General features: G+C 46.2%; 1 protein-coding gene across 1 annotated transcript in view; it reads left to right on the forward strand.

The window, feature by feature from the left end:
- Positions 1–2,960, forward strand: part of GBX1 (gastrulation brain homeobox 1) — a 60,133-nt gene extending 57,173 nt beyond the window's left edge. The window contains exon 2 of the mRNA XM_088464698.1: positions 2,139–2,960. Within this exon, the coding sequence (XP_088320824.1) occupies positions 2,139–2,650 (512 nt within the window). The 3' untranslated portion in view covers positions 2,651–2,960. The remainder of the gene's footprint in view (positions 1–2,138) is intronic.
- The last annotated feature ends 20,943 nt before the right edge of the window (positions 2,961–23,903 follow it).

A 23,903-nucleotide genomic window follows, 5' to 3' on the forward strand; every position in this document is an offset into this window, starting at 1 on the left:
AATTGGGACATCGGGAATTGTAGCATCAGTAATTGTGACGTCGGGAATTGTAGGTTCTTGTGACATAGGGAATTGTGACATACTGTAGGTAATTGTGGCGTAGGTTATTGTGACGTAGGTTATTGTAGGTAATTGTGAAGTAGGGAATTGTGGCGTAGGTTATTGTGACATAGGGAATTGTGGCATAGGTCCCTTTGTTAGAATATCAGCAGCGCATCTTCACTTGCTACAAAGTTTACGCTACAGACTTTCTCCCCAATAATTTGCAGATAAAGTGAGGAGTAGAACAAATGGTCCCTTCCATGGTGCTCGGTGCTATAGTCACCTGCTCCCTTGTTATCACGCGCAATGCTGACACGGGAGACACAGGGCCTGATCAGAGATGGCGCTAATGCTACCGCAGCATCTTTGTGAAAATTTGCAAATGTCACAGCCGCCGCCGTATAGCAAAATCAAGTGACTGGGTACAAAGGCGCAGTATCCATCACAGTTCAGTGAATAATTGGCCTTCTCGGTAACCCTACCGTCGCACAGAATGGCCGCTGAAACTGAGACGCTGGAGCCATTTTTATTGCGTACAGGATCATAGTTGCAGAATGAGAAACACCCTGGAAATGATTGCTACACAGCTACGTATCAATTGCCCTTCCCTGGTCCTCGCCTGTCAGTCACTTTGCAAATAAATCCTCACTGCAAGCGACACTGAAATTGAAACTTAACATAAGCGCAGAGCGACTCAGACGCTAGTGCAGATTAGATAATCGCTGCTTTCATCTCTTAATCAGGATCTTAATTTACACAATTAATTTTTTAAGCATCGGGTTTCCTTGGCAGTTTCTGTAAGTGCCATATATTCCACCTCAGTGGTGCATAGGACAACGGGTTTAGTTTCTACTTGCCCAAATGATGGCTGCGTCTGCAAACCGTTATTCTGTATATGACAGACGGTATCCTCATCTGATCCCCAATCAGCATCACAGAAAGATTTCATTACAGAATTTGCAGACTTTGAAAACTATGATTTTAAGGAAATTGTCCTCTTATCACAGGATTCTCTTAACTTCACTTCAATGGGCAGCACAGACGGTGTAATGGTTAGCATTACTGCCTCACAGCACTGAGGTCATGGGTTCAATTCCCACTACGGCCCTAACTGTGTGGAGTTTGTATATTCTCCCTGTGCTTGCGTGGGTTTCCTCCGGGTACTCCGGTTTCCTCCCACACTCCAAAAATATACTGGTAGGTTAATTGGCTCCCCACACAATTGACCATAGTGTGTATGTGTGTGAGCATGAGGTAGGGATTATTAGATTGTAAGCTCCACTGGGGCAGGGACTGATGTGAATGGCCAACTATTCTCTGTAAAGCGCTGCGGAATATGTGTGCGCTATATAAATAACTGGTAATAATAATAATGTTGATTCCCAGGGTTAATGGAATATAGGCTTACAGCAAGTGTGATGTCTGGACGAGTTCCAGTACTACACTATACAGCTCCATACTATATTCTCTACACAGCTCCGCACTGTAAGCTATACAGCTCCACGCTACTCTACACAGCTCCATACTATACTCGCTACACAGCTCCGCACTGTACTCTACACTGTTCTGGACAGAGGTTATTAGGGCAGCTGGACAAGTGTTATTAGAAAAGCTGGTCAGGTGTTAGAAGGCATATTGAGACAGATGGAGATGAATTTTTGGGACAGCTGGACAGGCTATATTTGGGCATATGGACAGGCATTATTAGGACAGATGGACAGGGGTCATTGGGACAGCTGGACAGGCATTTTTGGGACTGCTGCCAGTGAGTGGACAGGGATTATTGGGACAGACATTAATGGTACAGATGGACAGGTGTTATTAGGACAGATGGATAGGCATAATTGGGGCAGATGGAGTGTCATTACTGGGACAGCTGCACAGGGGTTGAGAAGGCTGTACAGTTGTTACTGGGACAGATGGACCTGGGTTACTAGTACAATGGGACAGACGTTATTGGGACAGCAGGATAGGTTTTATTCCATAGGCAGCTGTAGATATAAGTAGCTTGTGTCGTGCTATACTGTACTTTCACTGCCAGTGGTTACATGGGCTGATTAGAACGCACCTTTAATTTGAGCCTCTTCTACCTGCAGGTGATGGGAAGCTGTACAGCTCGGATGAGGAAAAGCTGGAAGCCAAGAGCTCAGATCCAGGCTGTAGTGACCGTGAAGAAGAAGAGAGCACCGGGGATAGCTGTGATGAGAATCTCCAGGATCAAGGCCACAGCCCGAACAGGCCCAGGATGAAGGGAAAGAGTGTCTCTCAGGAGCAGGTGAGAGATGGAGCAGGAACTCCCGGGAAAAGCCGGAGACGCAGGACAGCATTCACCAGTGAGCAGTTACTGGAGCTAGAGAAAGAGTTTCACTGTAAGAAGTACCTGTCCCTCACTGAGAGGTCTCAGATCGCCCACACCCTTAAACTCAGTGAAGTACAGGTGAAAATTTGGTTTCAGAACCGCAGAGCCAAATGGAAACGCATCAAGGCAGGGAATGTCAGCAGCCGCGCAGGCGAGCCTGTCCGCAACCCGAAAATTGTGGTTCCCATCCCAGTGCACGTCAACCGCTTCACCGTCAGGACGCAACAGGTGGATGGTGCCCGGCCATAGGTGAGCACTAAGCTCATGAAGGAATAGAAGTAGGTTAAAAATACTCTAATGGAGAGAGGTGAAAGAGACGAGGAACTGAGGACTGATAAATGGAGCCTGGAGGCCACATTGTGGTCAGTCTGATGGGAAGAGTGAACTATAAAGAGCAAATCCTGAGACTCTGGCGGGATGTCTGAATTCTCAGCACAGGCACATAGGACCAGCGACACTAATGTACTTAGATGATGGTAGTGGTTGTACAATCTTCATAGTGTGCAATTCCACAAGTAACGTTAGGACACGCTGAGGATAATGTACGTAACAGTTGCTGCAATCAGATAAATTCCTCTTCCTGTAATGATGAGAATAATCATTGTATGATATTCTGCGGCCGGTGTCTGCCGTGCACATGAACTGTACATATCGCCTGACATGATAAAATATATGATATATGTTCAGTGTCTGTGTGTCTGTGTGTCCGCACCACGAGAATATAAAGCACTTTGGTGAAAACGCTAAAGACAAATATATTGCAGATGCTGAAATAAATAGATGCAGTAACAGTTGCAGATGACCGGTGAGGATACTGTATATACAGTATTATATATACACACACACTATGAAGACAAAAGTGATTGGACACCCCTATGTTTCAGCTGGTGTGTAACAGCTCCACTAGCTGTAATGCATGGTCACTTTCACTCTGAGAAGTATAGAGATGTTCTCGATGACTCTGTGCTCCCTACATTGTGGTGGTTCTATGGAAACAACAAATGTATTTATCAGGGTGACAATCCCACCTCTCATGTTTCCTGGGCGACGCTGGACTGGCATACAGAAAATCCGGTGACCCGGAAGGACTGACCAGCTCAGAGTCCAGATCTTATCTCCACTGAGAAACTCTGGGATGAACTGGAGTGATGGGTGCGATCTAGGCTGACTCCCCCTTCCTCAGTGTCACAGTTGGTCACTATATATAAGGCTGAATGGCAGAACATACTGCCTGGGGCTGTCCAGGAACTTGTGGGCAGTTTGGCAGGAAGGGCGTCTGCAGTAATCACTGCACGTGGTGACCTACACAGTACTGACCTCACTAACATCTCACTGATCTATTTACTGACACTGTCCAATCACTTCTGTCCAATCACAGCTGCTTCGGGTCTCCTAATGTCCCCACATGTGCAACATTGTCCAAATTTACTAAACATTAGGGGTAGAGATGAGCCTGAGAATGAGGATGAAATGTAGGGAATGAGATGTCTACGGTGACAGCCGAGATTATCTGGCTCTTCTCTGGCAGCCAGGTGACTATTGTTAGAGGCACACTGGGTCACATATTATATTAAAAATTAACTTTTATTATTTAATATATAAAAAATTCATTAACTGGAACTAAGACACATATGAAACAAAACAAATAATTAAAAAATCCTTGAAAAAGACAAAAAATACACCATTATATAGTATGGAGTATACTCACATATCTTATAAAAAATTGAATGTAAAAAGGTAAGCAATTTGTGGTTTAGTAGCAATAGAAAATGCTATTGCAATGCAATATATTCACTATGTACATACAGACGGTATAACATGCAAAAAAATATATCAAAAAAGAAAAACAAAAAACCAACATATAGCACCTTACTAATAAATTGCTGCTATATGTTGTTTTTCTTTCTTTTTTGATCATCACGATATTTAATTATCTTTCCATGTTTATATTGTTTTGATCGTCCTACATGCTATTGCCGCTTGTTTGTACATTGCGAGTATTTTGTATTGCACAAGCACTTTCGATCTGTTCAATATTTTTTTGTGATTGTTTCGATTTGGAATTTTTTTTGCATGTTATGCCGTCGGTATGTACATAGCGAATATATTGCATTGCAATAGCATTTTCTAATGCTATTAAACCACAAATTGCTTACTTTTTTATATAAAATTTTTTATAAGATATGTGAGTATACTCCATACTATATAATGGTGTATTTTTTGTATTTTTCAAGGATTTTTGAATAATTTGCTTGTTTCATATCTGTCTTAGTTCCATTTAATGAATTTTTTATATATTAAATAATAAAAGTAAATTTTTAATATAATATGTGACCCAGTGTGCCTCTAACAAGGGAGTTGTTACTCCCAGGGAGCACCTTAGTCACTTATTTATTTATTTTATTTATTAACAGTTTCTTATATAGCGCAGCATATTCCGTTGCGCTTTACAATTGGAAACATTGATAGAACAAAACAGGGTAATAACTGTCAGACATAGGAGGTAAGAGGGCCCTGCTTGCAAGCTTACAATCTATAGGGAAACAGGCATTGATACACAAGGATAGGTGCTATATATGATACACAAGGATAGGTGCTATATATGATACACAAGGATAGGTGCTATATATATTGCAATTTGGTCCGGCCAGAATGCAGAGTTTCTTGGTTGGCTGCATGATCCATTCACATAGGAATGTCGGCAAAATGTCAGGAGTATATGAAAGAACGACAATATGTGAGGTTATGTGTGGACTGTGAGAGGGGATGTGATAAGACATGGAAGCTATGAAGGTTATGTGGGAGGTTCTGGAATCTGATAAGCTTGTCTGAAGAGGTGAGTTTTCAGGGAATGCTTGAAGGATTGAAGAGTAGAGGTAAGTCTTATTGTGTGTGGTAAGGCATTCCATAGAATGGGTGCAGCCCGAAGAAAGTCCTGTAAACGTAAATGGGAGCAAGTCATTTCATCTCTCATTTGAGAATATATTTATCTACCTGTTCTGCGTTCCCCCTTCCCAACATTCCCCTTTCCTTGATATATTTAGCCAGGTGACTATTCCCAGGGATGTCAGGCGGAGATAATGCGTCTGGTTCCGATGCAAAGTGTCTGTGTTAGTGTGATTGCTGGAAGCCAGATTTAGGGGTTTATTTAAGAAAGTGATTTTTCATTTGAGTTTATGTACGATATAACTTACTGTCATAATTCCACAGTTACTAAAATTTGATTTTCAAATCGATTTCAAAATCAAACTAGATGTCTGTCGATTTTGACTAGTGGTTTCTTGTTCGGTTTTAAATGTCCATTTAAAAATGGAAGGTGAAATCACAAAGAAATCCATCATCATTAGTATCAGCACTAGTACCAGCCCCATGCTAGTTGCAGGAGATCCATCATCATTAGTATCAGCACTAGTACCAGCCCCATGCTAGGTGCAGGAGATCCATCATCATTACTATCAGCGCTAGTACCAGCCCCATACTAGGTGCAGGAGATACATCATCATTAGTATCAGCACTAGTACCAGCCCCATGCTACGTGCAGGAGATCCATCATCATTAGTACCAGCCCCATACTAGGTGCAGGAGATCCATCATCAATAGTATCAGCACTAGTACCAGCCCCATACTAGGTGCAGGAGATCCATCATCAATAGTATCAGCACTAGTACCAGCCCCATGCTAGGTGCAGGAGATCCATCATTAGTATCAGCACTAGTACCAGCCCCATGCTAAGTGCAGGAGATCCATCATCATTAGTATCAGCACTAGTACCAGCCCCATACTAGGTGCAGGAGATCCATCATCATTAGTATCAGCACTAGTACCAGCCCCATGCTAGGTGCAGGAGATCCATCATCATTAGTATCAGCACTAGTACCAGCCCCATGACAGATGCAGGAGATCCATCATCATTAGTATTAGCACTAGTACCAGCCCCATACTAGGTGCAGGAGATCCATCATCATTAGTATCAGCACTAGAACCAGCCCCATACTAGGTGCAGGAGATCCATCATTAGTATCAGCACTAGTACCAGCCCCATGCTAGGTGCAGGAGATCCATCATCAATAGTATCAGCACTAATACCAGCCCCATGCTACGTGCAGGAGATCCATCATCATTAGTATCTGCACTAATACCAGCCACATGCTACGTGCAGGAGATCCATCTTCATTACTATCAGCACTAGTACCAGCCCCATACTAGGTGCAGGATATCCATCATCATTAGTATCTGCACTAGTACCAGCCACATGCTAGGTGCAGGAGATCCATCATCATTAGTATCTGCACTAATACCAGCCACATGCTACGTGCAGGAGATCCATCTTCATTACTATCAGCACTAGTACCAGCCCCATACTAGGTGCAGGAGATCCATCTTCATTACTATCAGCACTAGTACCAGCCCCATGCTAGGTGCAGGAGATCCATCATCATTAGTATCTGCACTAGTACCAGCCCCATGCTAGGTGCAGGAGATCCGTCATCATTAGTATCAGCACTAGTACCAGCCCCATACTAGGTGCAGGAGATCCATCATCATTAGTATCAGCACTACTACCAGCCCCATGCTAGGTGCAGGAGATCCATCATCATTAGTATCAGCACTAGTACCAGCCCCATGACAGATGCAGGAGATCCATCATCATTAGTATCAGCAATAGTACCAGCCCCATGACAGATGCAGGAGATCCATCATCATTGTATTAGCACTAGTACCAGCCCCATGCTAGGTGCAGGAGATCCATCATCATTAGTATCAGCACTAGAACCAGCCCCATACTAGGTGCAGGAGATCCGTCATCATTAGTATCAGCACTAGTACCAGCCCCATACTAGATGCAGGAGATCCATCATCAATAGTATCAGCACTAGTACCAGCCCCATACTAGGTGCAGGAAATCCATCATCATTAGTATCAGCACTAGTACCAGCCCCATACTAGGTGCAGGAGATCCATCATCATTAGTATCAGCACTAGTACCAGCCCCATGCTAGGTGCAGGAGATCCATCATCATTAGTATCAGCACTAGTACCAGCCCCATGACAGATGCAGGAGATCCATCATCATTAGTATTAGCACTAGTACCAGCCCCATGCTAGGTGCAGGAGATCCATCATCATTAGTATCAGCACTAGAACCAGCCCCATACTAGGTGCAGGAGATCCATCATTAGTATCAGCACTAGTACCAGCCCCATGCTAGGTGCAGGAGATCCATCATCAATAGTATCAGCACTAATACCAGCCCCATGCTACGTGCAGGAGATCCATCATCATTAGTATCTGCACTAATACCAGCCACATGCTACGTGCAGGAGATCCATCTTCATTACTATCAGCACTAGTACCAGCCCCATACTAGGTGCAGGATATCCATCATTAGTATCTGCACTAGTACCAGCCACATGCTAGGTGCAGGAGATCCATCATCATTAGTATCAGCACTAGTACCAGCCCCATGCTAGGTGCAGGAGATCCATCATCATTAGTATCAGCACTAGTACCAGCCCCATGCTAGGTGCAGGAGATCCATCATCATTAGTATCAGCACTAGTACCAGCCCCATACTAGGTGCAGGAGATCCATCATCAATAGTATCAGCACTAGTACCAGCCCCATACTAGGTGCAGGAAATCCATCATCATTAGTATCAGCACTAGTACCAGCCCCATACTAGGTGCAGGAGATCCATCATCAATAGTATCAGCACTAGTACCAGCCCCATACTAGGTGCAGGATATCAATCATCAATAGTATCAGCACTAGTACCAGCCCCATGCTAGGTGCAGGAGATCTATCATCATTAGTATCAGCACTAGAACCAGCCCCATGCTAGGTGCAGGAGATCCATCATTAGTATCAGCACTAGTACCAGCCCCATGCTAAGTGCAGGAGATCCATCATCATTAGTATCAGCACTAGTACCAGCCCCATGCTAAGTGCAGGAGATCCATCATCATTAGTATCAGCACTAGTACCAGCCCCATACTAGGTGCAGGAGATCCATCATCATTAGTATCAGCACTAGTACCAGCCCCATGCTAGGTGCAGGAGATCCATCATCATTAGTATCAGCACTAGTACCAGCCCCATGACAGATGCAGGAGATCCATCATCATTAGTATCAGCAATAGTACCAGCCCCATGACAGATGCAGGAGATCCATCATCATTGTATTAGCACTAGTACCAGCCCCATGCTAGGTGCAGGAGATCCATCATCATTAGTATCAGCACTAGAACCAGCCCCATACTAGGTGCAGGAGATCCATCATTAGTATCAGCACTAGTACCAGCCCCATGCTAGGTGCAGGAGATCCATCAATAGTATCAGCACTAATACCAGCCCCATGCTACGTGCAGGAGATCCATCATCATTAGTATCTGCACTAATACCAGCCCCATGCTACGTGCAGGAGATCCATCTTCATTACTATCAGCACTAGTACCAGCCCCATACTAGGTGCAGGATATCCATCATCATTAGTATCTGCACTAGTACCAGCCACATGCTAGGTGCAGGAGATCCATCATCATTAGTATCAGCACTAGTACCAGCCCCATGCTAGGTGCAGGAGATCCATCATCATTAGTATCAGCACTAGAACCAGCCTCATACTAGGTGCAGGAGATCCGTCATCATTAGTATCAGCACTAGTACCAGCCCCATACTAGGTGCAGGAGATCCATCATCAATAGTATCAGCACTAGTACCAGCCCCATACTAGGTGCTGGAAATCCATCATCATTAGTATCAGCACTAGTACCAGCCCCATACTAGGTGCAGGAGATCCATCATCAATAGTATCAGCACTAGTACCAGCCCCATACTAGGTGCAGGAGATCCATCAGCACTAGTACCAGCCCCATGCTAGGTGCAGGAGATCCGTCATCATTAGTATCAGCACTAGTACCAGCCCCATGCTAGGTGCAGGAGATCCATCATCATTAGTATCAGCACTAGTACCAGCCCCATGACAGATGCAGGAGATCCATCATCATTAGTATCAGCACTAGTACCAGCCCCATGCTAGGTGCAGGAGATCCATCATCATTAGTATCAGCACTAGTACCAGCCCCATGCTAGGTGCAGGAGATCCATCATTAGTATCAGCACTAGTACCAGCCCCATGCTAGGTGCAGGAAATCCATCATCATTAGTATCAGCACTAGTACCAGCCCCATACTAGGTGCAGGAGATCCATCATCAATAGTGTCAGCACTAGTACCAGCCCCATGCTAGGTGCAGGAGATCCATCATCAATAGTATCAGCACTAGTACCAGCCCCATGCTAGGTGCAGGAGATCTATCATCATTAGTATCAGCACTAGAACCAGCCCCATGCTAGGTGCAGGAGATCCGTCATCATTAGTATCAGCACTAGTACCAGCCCCATGACAGATGCAGGAGATCCATCATCATTAGTATCAGCAATAGTACCAGCCCCATGACAGACGCAGGAGATCCATCATCATTAGTATTAGCACTAGTACCAGCCCCATGCTAGGTGCAGGAGATCCATCATCATTAGTATCAGCACTAGAACCAGCCCCATACTAGGTGCAGGAGATCCATCATTAGTATCAGCACTAGTACCAGCCCCATGCTAGGTGCAGGAGATCCATCATCAATAGTATCAGCACTAATACCAGCCCCATGCTACGTGCAGGAGATCCATCATCATTAGTATCTGCACTAATACCAGCCACATGCTACGTGCAGGAGATCCATCTTCATTACTATCAGCACTAGTACCAGCCCCATACTAGGTGCAGGAGATCCATCATCATTAGCATCTGCACTAGTACCAGCCCCATGCTAGGTGCAGGAGATCCATCATCATTAGTATAAGCACTAGTACCAGCCACATGCTAGGTGCAGGAGATCCATCATCATTAGTATCAGCACTAGTACCAGCCCCATACTAGGTGCAGGAGATCCATCATCATTAGTATCTGCACTAGTACCAGCCACATGCTAGGTGCAGGAGATCCATCATCATTAGTATCAGCACTAGTACCAGCCCCATGCTAGGTGCAGTAGATCCATCATCATTAGTATCAGCACTAGCACCAGCCCCATGCTACGTGTAGATCCGTCATCAATAGTATCAGCACTAGTACCAGCCCCATGCTACGTGCAGGAGATCCATCATCATTACTATCAGCGCTAGTACCAGCCCCATACTAGGTGCAGGAGATCCATCATCATTAGTATCAGCACTAGTACCAGCCCCATACTAGGTGCAGGAGATCCGTCATCATTAGTATCAGCACTAGTACCAGCCCCATGCTAGGTGCAGGAGATCCATCATCATTAGTATCAGCACTAGTACCAGCCCCATGACAGATGCAGGAGATCCATCATCATTAGTATTAGCACTAGTACCAGCCCCATGCTAGGTGCAGGAGATCCATCATCATTAGTATCAGCACTAGAACCAGCCCCATACTAGGTGCAGGAGATCCATCATTAGTATCAGCACTAGTACCAGCCCCATGCTAGGTGCAGGAGATCCATCATCAATAGTATCAGCACTAATACCAGCCCCATGCTACGTGCAGGAGATCCATCATCATTAGTATCTGCACTAATACCAGCCACATGCTACGTGCAGGAGATCCATCTTCATTACTATCAGCACTAGTACCAGCCCCATGCTAGGTGCAGGAGATCTATCATCATTAGTATCAGCACTAGAACCAGCCCCATGCTAGGTGCAGGAGATCCATCATTAGTATCAGCACTAGTACCAGCCCCATGCTAAGTGCAGGAGATCCATCATCATTAGTATCAGCACTAGTACCAGCCCCATGCTAAGTGCAGGAGATCCATCATCATTAGTATCAGCACTAGTACCAGCCCCATACTAGGTGCAGGAGATCCATCATCATTAGTATCAGCACTAGTACCAGCCCCATGCTAGGTGCAGGAGATCCATCATCATTAGTATCAGCACTAGTACCAGCCCCATGACAGATGCAGGAGATCCATCATCATTAGTATCAGCAATAGTACCAGCCCCATGACAAATGCAGGAGATCCATCATCATTAGTATTAGCACTAGTACCAGCCCCATACTAGGTGCAGGAGATCCATCATCATTAGTATCAGCACTAGAACCAGCCCCATACTAGGTGCAGGAGATCCATCATTAGTATCAGCACTAGTACCAGCCCCATGCTAGGTGCAGGAGATCCATCATCAATAGTATCAGCACTAATACCAGCCCCATGCTACGTGCAGGAGATCCATCATCATTAGTATCTGCACTAATACCAGCCACATGCTACGTGCAGGAGATCCATCTTCATTACTATCAGCACTAGTACCAGCCCCATACTAGGTGCAGGATATCCATCATCATTAGTATCTGCACTAGTACCAGCCACATGCTAGGTGCAGGAGATCCATCATCATTAGTATCTGCACTAATACCAGCCACATGCTACGTGCAGGAGATCCATCTTCATTACTATCAGCACTAGTACCAGCCCCATACTAGGTGCAGGAGATCCATCTTCATTACTATCAGCACTAGTACCAGCCCCATGCTAGGTGCAGGAGATCCATCATCATTAGTATCTGCACTAGTACCAGCCCCATGCTAGGTGCAGGAGATCCGTCATCATTAGTATCAGCACTAGTACCAGCCCCATACTAGGTGCAGGAGATCCATCATCAATAGTATCAGCACTAGTACCAGCCCCATACTAGGTGCAGGAAATCCATCATCATTAGTATCAGCACTAGTACCAGCCCCATACTAGGTGCAGGAGATCCATCATCATTAGTATCAGCACTAGTACCAGCCCCATGCTAGGTGCAGGAGATCCATCATCATTAGTATCAGCACTAGTACCAGCCCCATGACAGATGCAGGAGATCCATCATCATTAGTATTAGCACTAGTACCAGCCCCATGCTAGGTGCAGGAGATCCATCATCATTAGTATCAGCACTAGAACCAGCCCCATACTAGGTGCAGGAGATCCATCATTAGTATCAGCACTAGTACCAGCCCCATGCTAGGTGCAGGAGATCCATCATCAATAGTATCAGCACTAATACCAGCCCCATGCTACGTGCAGGAGATCCATCATCATTAGTATCTGCACTAATACCAGCCACATGCTACGTGCAGGAGATCCATCTTCATTACTATCAGCACTAGTACCAGCCCCATACTAGGTGCAGGATATCCATCATTAGTATCTGCACTAGTACCAGCCACATGCTAGGTGCAGGAGATCCATCATCATTAGTATCAGCACTAGTACCAGCCCCATGCTAGGTGCAGGAGATCCATCATCATTAGTATCAGCACTAGTACCAGCCCCATGCTAGGTGCAGGAGATCCATCATCATTAGTATCAGCACTAGTACCAGCCCCATACTAGGTGCAGGAGATCCATCATCAATAGTATCAGCACTAGTACCAGCCCCATACTAGGTGCAGGAAATCCATCATCATTAGTATCAGCACTAGTACCAGCCCCATACTAGGTGCAGGAGATCCATCATCAATAGTATCAGCACTAGTACCAGCCCCATACTAGGTGCAGGATATCAATCATCAATAGTATCAGCACTAGTACCAGCCCCATGCTAGGTGCAGGAGATCTATCATCATTAGTATCAGCACTAGAACCAGCCCCATGCTAGGTGCAGGAGATCCATCATTAGTATCAGCACTAGTACCAGCCCCATGCTAAGTGCAGGAGATCCATCATCATTAGTATCAGCACTAGTACCAGCCCCATGCTAAGTGCAGGAGATCCATCATCATTAGTATCAGCACTAGTACCAGCCCCATACTAGGTGCAGGAGATCCATCATCATTAGTATCAGCACTAGTACCAGCCCCATGCTAGGTGCAGGAGATCCATCATCATTAGTATCAGCACTAGTACCAGCCCCATGACAGATGCAGGAGATCCATCATCATTAGTATCAGCAATAGTACCAGCCCCATGACAGATGCAGGAGATCCATCATCATTGTATTAGCACTAGTACCAGCCCCATGCTAGGTGCAGGAGATCCATCATCATTAGTATCAGCACTAGAACCAGCCCCATACTAGGTGCAGGAGATCCATCATTAGTATCAGCACTAGTACCAGCCCCATGCTAGGTGCAGGAGATCCATCAATAGTATCAGCACTAATACCAGCCCCATGCTACGTGCAGGAGATCCATCATCTTTAGTATCTGCACTAATACCAGCCCCATGCTACGTGCAGGAGATCCATCTTCATTACTATCAGCACTAGTACCAGCCCCATACTAGGTGCAGGATATCCATCATCATTAGTATCTGCACTAGTACCAGCCACATGCTAGGTGCAGGAGATCCATCATCATTAGTATCAGCACTAGTACCAGCCCCATGCTAGGTGCAGGAGATCCATCATCATTAGTATCAGCACTAGAACCAGCCTCATACTAGGTGCAGGAGATCCGTCATCATTAGTATCAGCACTAGTACCAGCCCCATACTAGGTGCAGGAGATCCATCATCAATAGTATCAGCACTAGTACCAGCCCCATACTAGGTGCTGGAAATCCATCATCATTAGTATCAGCACTAGTACCAGCCCCATACTAGGTGCAGGAGATCCATCATCAATAGTATCAGCACTAGTACCAGCCCCATACTAGGTGCAGGAGATCCATCAGCACTAGTACCAGCCCCATGCTAGGTGCAGGAGATCCGTCATCATTAGTATCAGCACTAGTACCAGCCCCATGCTAGGTGCAGGAGATCCATCATCATTAGTATCAGCACTAGTACCAGCCCCATGACAGATGCAGGAGATCCATCATCATTAGTATCAGCACTAGTACCAGCCCCATGCTAGGTGCAGGAGATCCATCATCATTAGTATCAGCACTAGTACCAGCCCCATGCTAGGTGCAGGAGATCCATCATTAGTATCAGCACTAGTACCAGCCCCATGCTAGGTGCAGGAAATCCATCATCATTAGTATCAGCACTAGTACCAGCCCCATACTAGGTGCAGGAGATCCATCATCAATAGTGTCAGCACTAGTACCAGCCCCATGCTAGGTGCAGGAGATCCATCATCAATAGTATCAGCACTAGTACCAGCCCCATGCTAGGTGCAGGAGATCTATCATCATTAGTATCAGCACTAGAACCAGCCCCATGCTAGGTGCAGGAGATCCGTCATCATTAGTATCAGCACTAGTACCAGCCCCATGACAGATGCAGGAGATCCATCATCATTAGTATCAGCAATAGTACCAGCCCCATGACAGACGCAGGAGATCCATCATCATTAGTATTAGCACTAGTACCAGCCCCATGCTAGGTGCAGGAGATCCATCATCATTAGTATCAGCACTAGAACCAGCCCCATACTAGGTGCAGGAGATCCATCATTAGTATCAGCACTAGTACCAGCCCCATGCTAGGTGCAGGAGATCCATCATCAATAGTATCAGCACTAATACCAGCCCCATGCTACGTGCAGGAGATCCATCATCATTAGTATCTGCACTAATACCAGCCACATGCTACGTGCAGGAGATCCATCTTCATTACTATCAGCACTAGTACCAGCCCCATACTAGGTGCAGGAGATCCATCATCATTAGCATCTGCACTAGTACCAGCCCCATGCTAGGTGCAGGAGATCCATCATCATTAGTATAAGCACTAGTACCAGCCACATGCTAGGTGCAGGAGATCCATCATCATTAGTATCAGCACTAGTACCAGCCCCATACTAGGTGCAGGAGATCCATCATCATTAGTATCTGCACTAGTACCAGCCACATGCTAGGTGCAGGAGATCCATCATCATTAGTATCAGCACAAGTACCAGCCCCATGCTAGGTGCAGTAGATCCATCATCATTAGTATCAGCACTAGCACCAGCCCCATGCTACGTGTAGGAGATCCGTCATCAATAGTATCAGCACTAGTACCAGCCCCATGCTACGTGCAGGAGATCCATCATCATTACTATCAGCGCTAGTACCAGCCCCATACTAGGTGCAGGAGATCCATCATCATTAGTATCAGCACTAGTACCAGCCCCATACTAGGTGCAGGAGATCCATCATCATTAGTATTAGCACTAGTACCAGCCCCATGCTAGGTGCAGGAGATCCATCATCATTAGTATCAGCACTAGAACCAGCCCCATACTAGGTGCAGGAGATCCATCATTAGTATCAGCACTAGTACCAGCCCCATGCTAGGTGCAGGAGATCCATCATCAATAGTATCAGCACTAATACCAGCCCCATGCTACGTGCAGGAGATCCATCATCATTAGTATCTGCACTAATACCAGCCACATGCTACGTGCAGGAGATCCATCTTCATTACTATCAGCACTAGTACCAGCCCCATGCTAGGTGCAGGAGATCTATCATCATTAGTATCAGCACTAGAACCAGCCCCATGCTAGGTGCAGGAGATCCATCATTAGTATCAGCACTAGTACCAGCCCCATGCTAAGTGCAGGAGATCCATCATCATTAGTATCAGCACTAGTACCAGCCCCATGCTAAGTGCAGGAGATCCATCATCATTAGTATCAGCACTAGTACCAGCCCCATACTAGGTGCAGGAGATCCATCATCATTAGTATCAGCACTAGTACCAGCCCCATGCTAGGTGCAGGAGATCCATCATCATTAGTATCAGCACTAGTACCAGCCCCATGACAGATGCAGGAGATCCATCATCATTAGTATCAGCAATAGTACCAGCCCCATGACAAATGCAGGAGATCCATCATCATTGTATTAGCACTAGTACCAGCCCCATGCTAGGTGCAGGAGATCCATCATCATTAGTATCAGCACTAGAACCAGCCCCATACTAGGTGCAGGAGATCCATCATTAGTATCAGCACTAGTACCAGCCCCATGCTAGGTGCAGGAGATCCATCATCAATAGTATCAGCACTAATACCAGCCCCATGCTACGTGCAGGAGATCCATCATCATTAGTATCTGCACTAATACCAGCCCCATGCTACGTGCAGGAGATCCATCTTCATTACTATCAGCACTAGTACCAGCCCCATACTAGGTGCAGGATATCCATCATCATTAGTATCTGCACTAGTACCAGCCACATGCTAGGTGCAGGAGATCCATCATCATTAGTATCAGCACTAGTACCAGCCCCATGCTAGGTGCAGGAGATCCATCATCATTAGTATCAGCACTAGAACCAGCCTCATACTAGGTGCAGGAGATCCGTCATCATTAGTATCAGCACTAGTACCAGCCCCATACTAGGTGCAGGAGATCCATCATCAATAGTATCAGCACTAGTACCAGCCCCATACTAGGTGCTGGAAATCCATCATCATTAGTATCAGCACTAGTACCAGCCCCATACTAGGTGCAGGAGATCCATCATCAATAGTATCAGCACTAGTACCAGCCCCATACTAGGTGCAGGAGATCCATCAGCACTAGTACAAGCCCCATGCTAGGTGCAGGAGATCCGTCATCATTAGTATCAGCACTAGTACCAGCCCCATGCTAGGTGCAGGAGATCCATCATCATTAGTATCAGCACTAGTACCAGCCCCATGACAGATGCAGGAGATCCATCATCATTAGTATCAGCACTAGTACCAGCCCCATGCTAGGTGCAGGAGATCCATCATCATTAGTATCAGCACTAGTACCAGCCCCATGCTAGGTGCAGGAGATCAATCATCATTAGTATCAGCACTAGAACCAGCCCCATACTAGGTGCAGGAGATACATCATCATTAGTATCAGCACTAGTACCAGCCCCATACTAGGTGCAGGAGATCCATCATCAATAGTATCAGCACTAGTACCAGCCCCATACTAGGTGCAGGAAATCCATCATCATTAGTATCAGCACTAGTACCAGCCCCATACTAGGTGCAGGAGATCCATCATCAATAGTGTCAGCACTAGTACCAGCCCCATGCTAGGTGCAGGAGATCCATCATCAATAGTATCAGCACTAGTACCAGCCCCATACTAGGTGCAGGAGATCCATCATCAATAGTATCAGCACTAATACCAGCCCCATGCTACGTGCAGGAGATCCATCATCATTAGTATCTGCACTAATACCAGTCACATGCTACGTGCAGGAGATCCATTTTCATTACTATCAGCACTAGTACCAGCCCCATACTAGGTGCAGGATATCCATCATCATTAGTATCTGCACTAGTACCAGCCCCATACTAGGCGCAGGAGATCCATCATCAATAGTATCAGCACTAGTACCAGCCCCATACTAGGTGCAGGAGATCCATCATCAATAATATCAGCACTAGTACCAGCCCCATGCTAGGTGCAGGAGATCTATCATCATTAGTATCAGCACTAGAACCAGCTCCATGCTAGGTGCAGGAGATCCATCATTAGTATCAGCACTAGTACCAGCCCCATGCTAAGTGCAGGAGATCCATCATCATTAGTATCAGCACTAGTACCAGCCCCATGCTAGGTGCAGGAGATCCATCATCATTAGTATCAGCACTAGTACCAGCCCCATGACAGATGCAGGAGATCCATCATCATTAGTATCAGCAATAGTACCAGCCCCATGACAGACGCAGGAGATCCATCATCATTAGTATTAGCACTAGTACCAGCCCCATGCTAGGTGCAGGAGATCCATCATCATTAGTATCAGCACTAGAACCAGCCCCATACTAGGTGCAGGAGATCCATCATTAGTATCAGCACTAGTACCAGCCCCATGCTAGGTGCAGGAGATCCATCATCAATAGTATCAGCACTAATACCAGCCCCATGCTACGTGCAGGAGATCCATCATCATTAGTATCTGCACTAATACCAGCCACATGCTACGTGCAGGAGATCCATCTTCATTACTATCAGCACTAGAACCAGCCCCATACTAGGTGCAGGAGATCCATCATCATTAGCATCTGCACTAGTACCAGCCCCATGCTAGGTGCAGGAGATCCATCATCATTAGTATAAGCACTAGTACCAGCCACATGCTAGGTGCAGGAGATCCATCATCATTAGTATCAGCACTAGTACCAGCCCCATACTAGGTGCAGGAGATCCATCATCATTAGTATCTGCACTAGTACCAGCCACATGCTAGGTGCAGGAGATCCATCATCATTAGTATCAGCACTAGTACCAGCCCCATGCTAGGTGCAGTAGATCCATCATCATTAGTATCAGCACTAGTACCAGCCCCATGCTACGTGTAGGAGATCCGTCATCAATAGTATCAGCACTAGTACCAGCCCCATGCTACGTGCAGGAGATCCATCATCATTAGTATCTGCACTAATACCAGTCACATGCTACGTGCAGGAGATCCATTTTCATTACTATCAGCACTAGTACCAGCCCCATACTAGGTGCAGGATATCCATCATCATTAGTATCTGCACTAGTACCAGCCCCATACTAGGTGCAGGAGATCCATCATCAATAGTATCAGCACTAGTACCAGCCCCATACTAGGTGCAGGAGATCCATCATCAATAGTATCAGCACTAGTACCAGCCCCATGCTAGGTGCAGGAGATCTATCATCCTTAGTATCAGCACTAGAACCAGCTCCATGCTAGGTGCAGGAGATCCATCATTAGTATCAGCACTAGTACCAGCCCCATGCTAAGTGCAGGAGATCCATCATCATTAGTATCAGCACTAGTACCAGCCCCATGCTAGGTGCAGGAGATCCATCATCATTAGTATCAGCACTAGTACCAGCCCCATGACAGATGCAGGAGATCCATCATCATTAGTATCAGCAATAGTACCAGCCCCATGACAGACGCAGGAGATCCATCATCATTAGTATTAGCACTAGTACCAGCCCCATGCTAGGTGCAGGAGATCCATCATTATTAGTATCAGCACTAGAACCAGCCCCATACTAGGTGCAGGAGATCCATCATTAGTATCAGCACTAGTACCAGCCCCATGCTAGGTGCAGGAGATCCATCATCAATAGTATCAGCACTAATACCAGCCCCATGCTACGTGCAGGAGATCCATCATCATTAGTATCTGCACTAATACCAGCCACATGCTACGTGCAGGAGATCCATCTTCATTACTATCAGCACTAGTACCAGCCCCATACTAGGTGCAGGAGATCCATCATCATTAGCATCTGCACTAGTACCAGCCCCATGCTAGGTGCAGGAGATCCATCATCATTAGTATAAGCACTAGTACCAGCCACATGCTAGGTGCAGGAGATCCATCATCATTAGTATCAGCACTAGTACCAGCCCCATACTAGGTGCAGGAGATCCATCATCATTAGTATCTGCACTAGTACCAGCCACATGCTAGGTGCAGGAGATCCATCATCCTTAGTATCAGCACTAGTACCAGCCCCATGCTAGGTGCAGTAGATCCATCATCATTAGTATCAGCACTAGTACCAGCCCCATGCTATGTGTAGGAGATCCGTCATCAATAGTATCAGCACTAGTACCAGCCCCATGCTACGTGCAGGAGATCCATCATCATTACTATCAGCGCTAGTACCAGTCCCATACTAGGTGCAGGAGATCCATCATCATTAGTATCTGCACTAGTACCAGCCCCATACTAGGTGCAGGAGATCCATCATCATTAGTATCAGCACTAGTACCAGCCCCATGCTAGGTGCAGGAGATCCATCATCATTAGTATCAGCACTAGTACCAGCCCCATGACAGATGCAGGAGATCCATCATCATTAGTATTAGCACTAGTACCAGCCCCATGCTAGGTGCAGGAGATCCATCATCATTAGTATCAGCACTAGAACCAGCCCCATACTAGGTGCAGGAGATCCATCATTAGTATCAGCACTAGTACCAGCCCCATGCTAGGTGCAGGAGATCCATCATCAATAGTATCAGCACTAATACCAGCCCCATGCTACGTGCAGGAGATCCATCATTATTAGTATCTGCACTAATACCAGCCACATGCTACGTGCAGGAGATCCATCTTCATTACTATCAGCACTAGTACCAGCCCCATACTAGGTGCAGGATATCCATCATCATTAGTATCTGCACTAGTACCAGCCACATGCTAGGTGCAGGAGATCCATCATCATTAGTATCAGCACTAGTACCAGCCCCATGCTAGGTGCAGGAGATCCATCATCATTAGTATCAGCACTAGAACCAGCCCCATACTAGGTGCAGGAGATCCGTCATCATTAGTATCAGCACTAGTACCAGCCCCATACTAGGTGCAGGAGATCCATCATCAATAGTATCAGCACTAGTACCAGCCCCATACTAGGTGCAGGAAATCCATCATCATTAGTATCAGCACTAGTACCAGCCCCATACTAGGTGCAGGAGATCCATCATCAATAGTATCAGCACTAGTACCAGCCCCATACTAGGTGCAGGAGATCCATCATCAATAGTATCAGCACTAGTACCAGCCCCATGCTAGGTGCAGGAGATCCGTCATCATTAGTATCAGCACTAGTACCAGCCCCATGCTAGGTGCAGGAGATCCATCATCATTAGTATCAGCACTAGTACCAGCCCCATGACAGATGCAGGAGATCCATCATCATTAGTATTAGCACTAGTACCAGCCCCATGCTAGGTGCAGGAGATCCATCATCATTAGTATCAGCACTAGAACCAGCCCCATACTAGGTGCAGGAGATCCATCATTAGTATCAGCACTAGTACCAGCCCCATGCTAGGTGCAGGAGATCCATCATCAATAGTATCAGCACTAATACCAGCCCCATGCTACGTGCAGGAGATCCATCATCATTAGTATCTGCACTAATACCAGCCACATGCTACGTGCAGGAGATCCATCTTCATTACTATCAGCACTAGTACCAGCCCCATACTAGGTGCAGGATATCCATCATTAGTATCTGCACTAGTACCATCCACATGCTAGGTGCAGGAGATCCATCATCATTAGTATCAGCACTAGTAACAGCCCCATGCTAGGTGCAGGAGATCCATCATCATTAGTATCAGCACTAGTACCAGCCCCATGCTAGGTGCAGGAGATCCATCATCATTAGTATCAGCACTAGAACCAGCCCCATACTAGGTGCAGGAGATCAGTCATCATTAGTATCAGCACTAGTACCAGCCCCATACTAGGTGCAGGAGATCCATCATCAATAGTATCAGCACTAGTACCAGCCCCATACTAGGTGCAGGAAATCCATCATCATTAGTATCAGCACTAGTACCAGCCCCATACTAGGTGCAGGAGATCCATCATCAATAGTATCAGCACTAGTACCAGCCCCATACTAGGTGCAGGATATCCATCATCAATAGTATCAGCACTAGTACCAGCCCCATGCTAGGTGCAGGAGATCTATCATCATTAGTATCAGCACTAGAACCAGCCCCATGCTAGGTGCAGGAGATCCATCATTAGTATCAGCACTAGTACCAGCCCCATGCTAAGTGCAGGAGATCCATCATCATTAGTATCAGCACTAGTACCAGCCCCATGCTAAGTGCAGGAGATCCATCATCATTAGTATCAGCACTAGTACCAGCCCCATACTAGGTGCAGGAGATCCATCATCATTAGTATCAGCACTAGTACCAGCCCCATGCTAGGTGCAGGAGATCCATCATCATTAGTATCAGCACTAGTACCAGCCCCATGACAGATGCAGGAGATCCATCATCATTAGTATCAGCAATAGTACCAGCCCCATGACAGATGCAGGAGATCCATCATCATTGTATTAGCACTAGTACCAGCCCCATGCTAGGTGCAGGAGATCTATCATCATTAGTATCAGCACTAGAACCAGCTCCATGCTAGGTGCAGGAGATCCATCATTAGTATCAGCACTAGTACCAGCCCCATGCTAAGTGCAGGATATCCATCATCATTAGTATCAGCACTAGACCAGCCCCATGCTAGGTGCAGGAGATCCATCATCATTAGTATCAGCACTAGTACCAGCCCCATGACAGATGCAGGAGATCCATCATCATTAGTATCAGCAATAGTACCAGCCCCATGACAGACGCAGGAGATCCATCATCATTAGTATTAGCACTAGTACCAGCCCCATGCTAGGTGCAGGAGATCCATCATCATTAGTATCAGCACTAGAACCAGCCCCATACTAGGTGCAGGAGATCCATCATTAGTATCAGCACTAGTACCAGCCCCATGCTAGGTGCAGGAGATCCATCATCAATAGTATCAGCACTAATACCAGCCCCATGCTACGTGCAGGAGATCCATCATCATTAGTATCTGCACTAATACCAGCCACATGCTACGTGCAGGAGATCCATCTTCATTACTATCAGCACTAGTACCAGCCCCATACTAGGTGCAGGAGATCCATCATCATTAAAATCTGCACTAGTACCAGCCCCATGCTAGGTGCAGGAGATCCATCATCATTAGTATAAGCACTAGTACCAGCCACATGCTAGGTGCAGGAGATCCATCATCATTAGTATCAGCATTAGTACCAGCCCCATACTAGGTGCAGGAGATCCATCATCATTAGTATCTGCACTAGTACCAGCCACATGCTAGGTGCAGGAGATCCATCATCATTAGTATCAGCACTAGTACCAGCCCCATGCTAGGTGCAGTAGATCCATCATCATTAGTATCAGCACTAGTACCAGCCCCATGCTACGTGTAGGAGATCCGTCATCAATAGTATCAGCACTAGTACCAGCCCCATGCTACGTGCAGGAGATCCATCATCATTACTATCAGCGCTAGTACCAGCCCCATACTAGGTGCAGGAGATCCATCATCATTAGTATCAGCACTAGTACCAGCCCCATACTAGGTGCAGGAGATCCATCATCATTAGTATCAGCACTAGTACCAGCCCCATGCTAGGTGCAGGAGATCCATCATCATTAGTATCAGCACTAGTACCAGCCCCATGACAGATGCAGGAGATCCATCATCATTAGTATTAGCACTAGTACCAGCCCCATACTAGGTGCAGGAGATCCATCATCATTAGTATCAGCACTAGAACCAGCCCCATACTAGGTGCAGGAGATCCATCATTAGTATCAGCACTAGTACCAGCCCCATGCTAGGTGCAGGAGATCCATCATCAATAGTATCAGCACTAATACCAGCCCCATGCTACGTGCAGGAGATCCATCATCATTAGTATCTGCACTAATACCAGCCACATGCTACGTGCAGGAGATCCATCTTCATTACTATCAGCACTAGTACCAGCCCCATACTAGGTGCAGGATATCCATCATCATTAGTATCTGCACTAGTACCAGCCACATGCTAGGTGCAGGAGATCCATCATCATTAGTATCAGCACTAGTACCAGCCCCATGCTAGGTGCAGGAGATCCATCATCATTAGTATCAGCACTAGAACCAGCCCCATACTAGGTGCAGGAGATCCGTCATCATTAGTATCAGCACTAGTACCAGCCCCATACTAGATGCAGGAGATCCATCATCAATAGTATCAGCACTAGTACCAGCCCCATAC

The sequence above is a fragment of the Taudactylus pleione genome, unplaced genomic scaffold (genome assembly GCF_031769625.1).
Source record: "Taudactylus pleione unplaced genomic scaffold, aTauple2 ptg001755l, whole genome shotgun sequence".
NCBI lineage: Eukaryota > Metazoa > Chordata > Amphibia > Anura > Myobatrachidae > Taudactylus > Taudactylus pleione.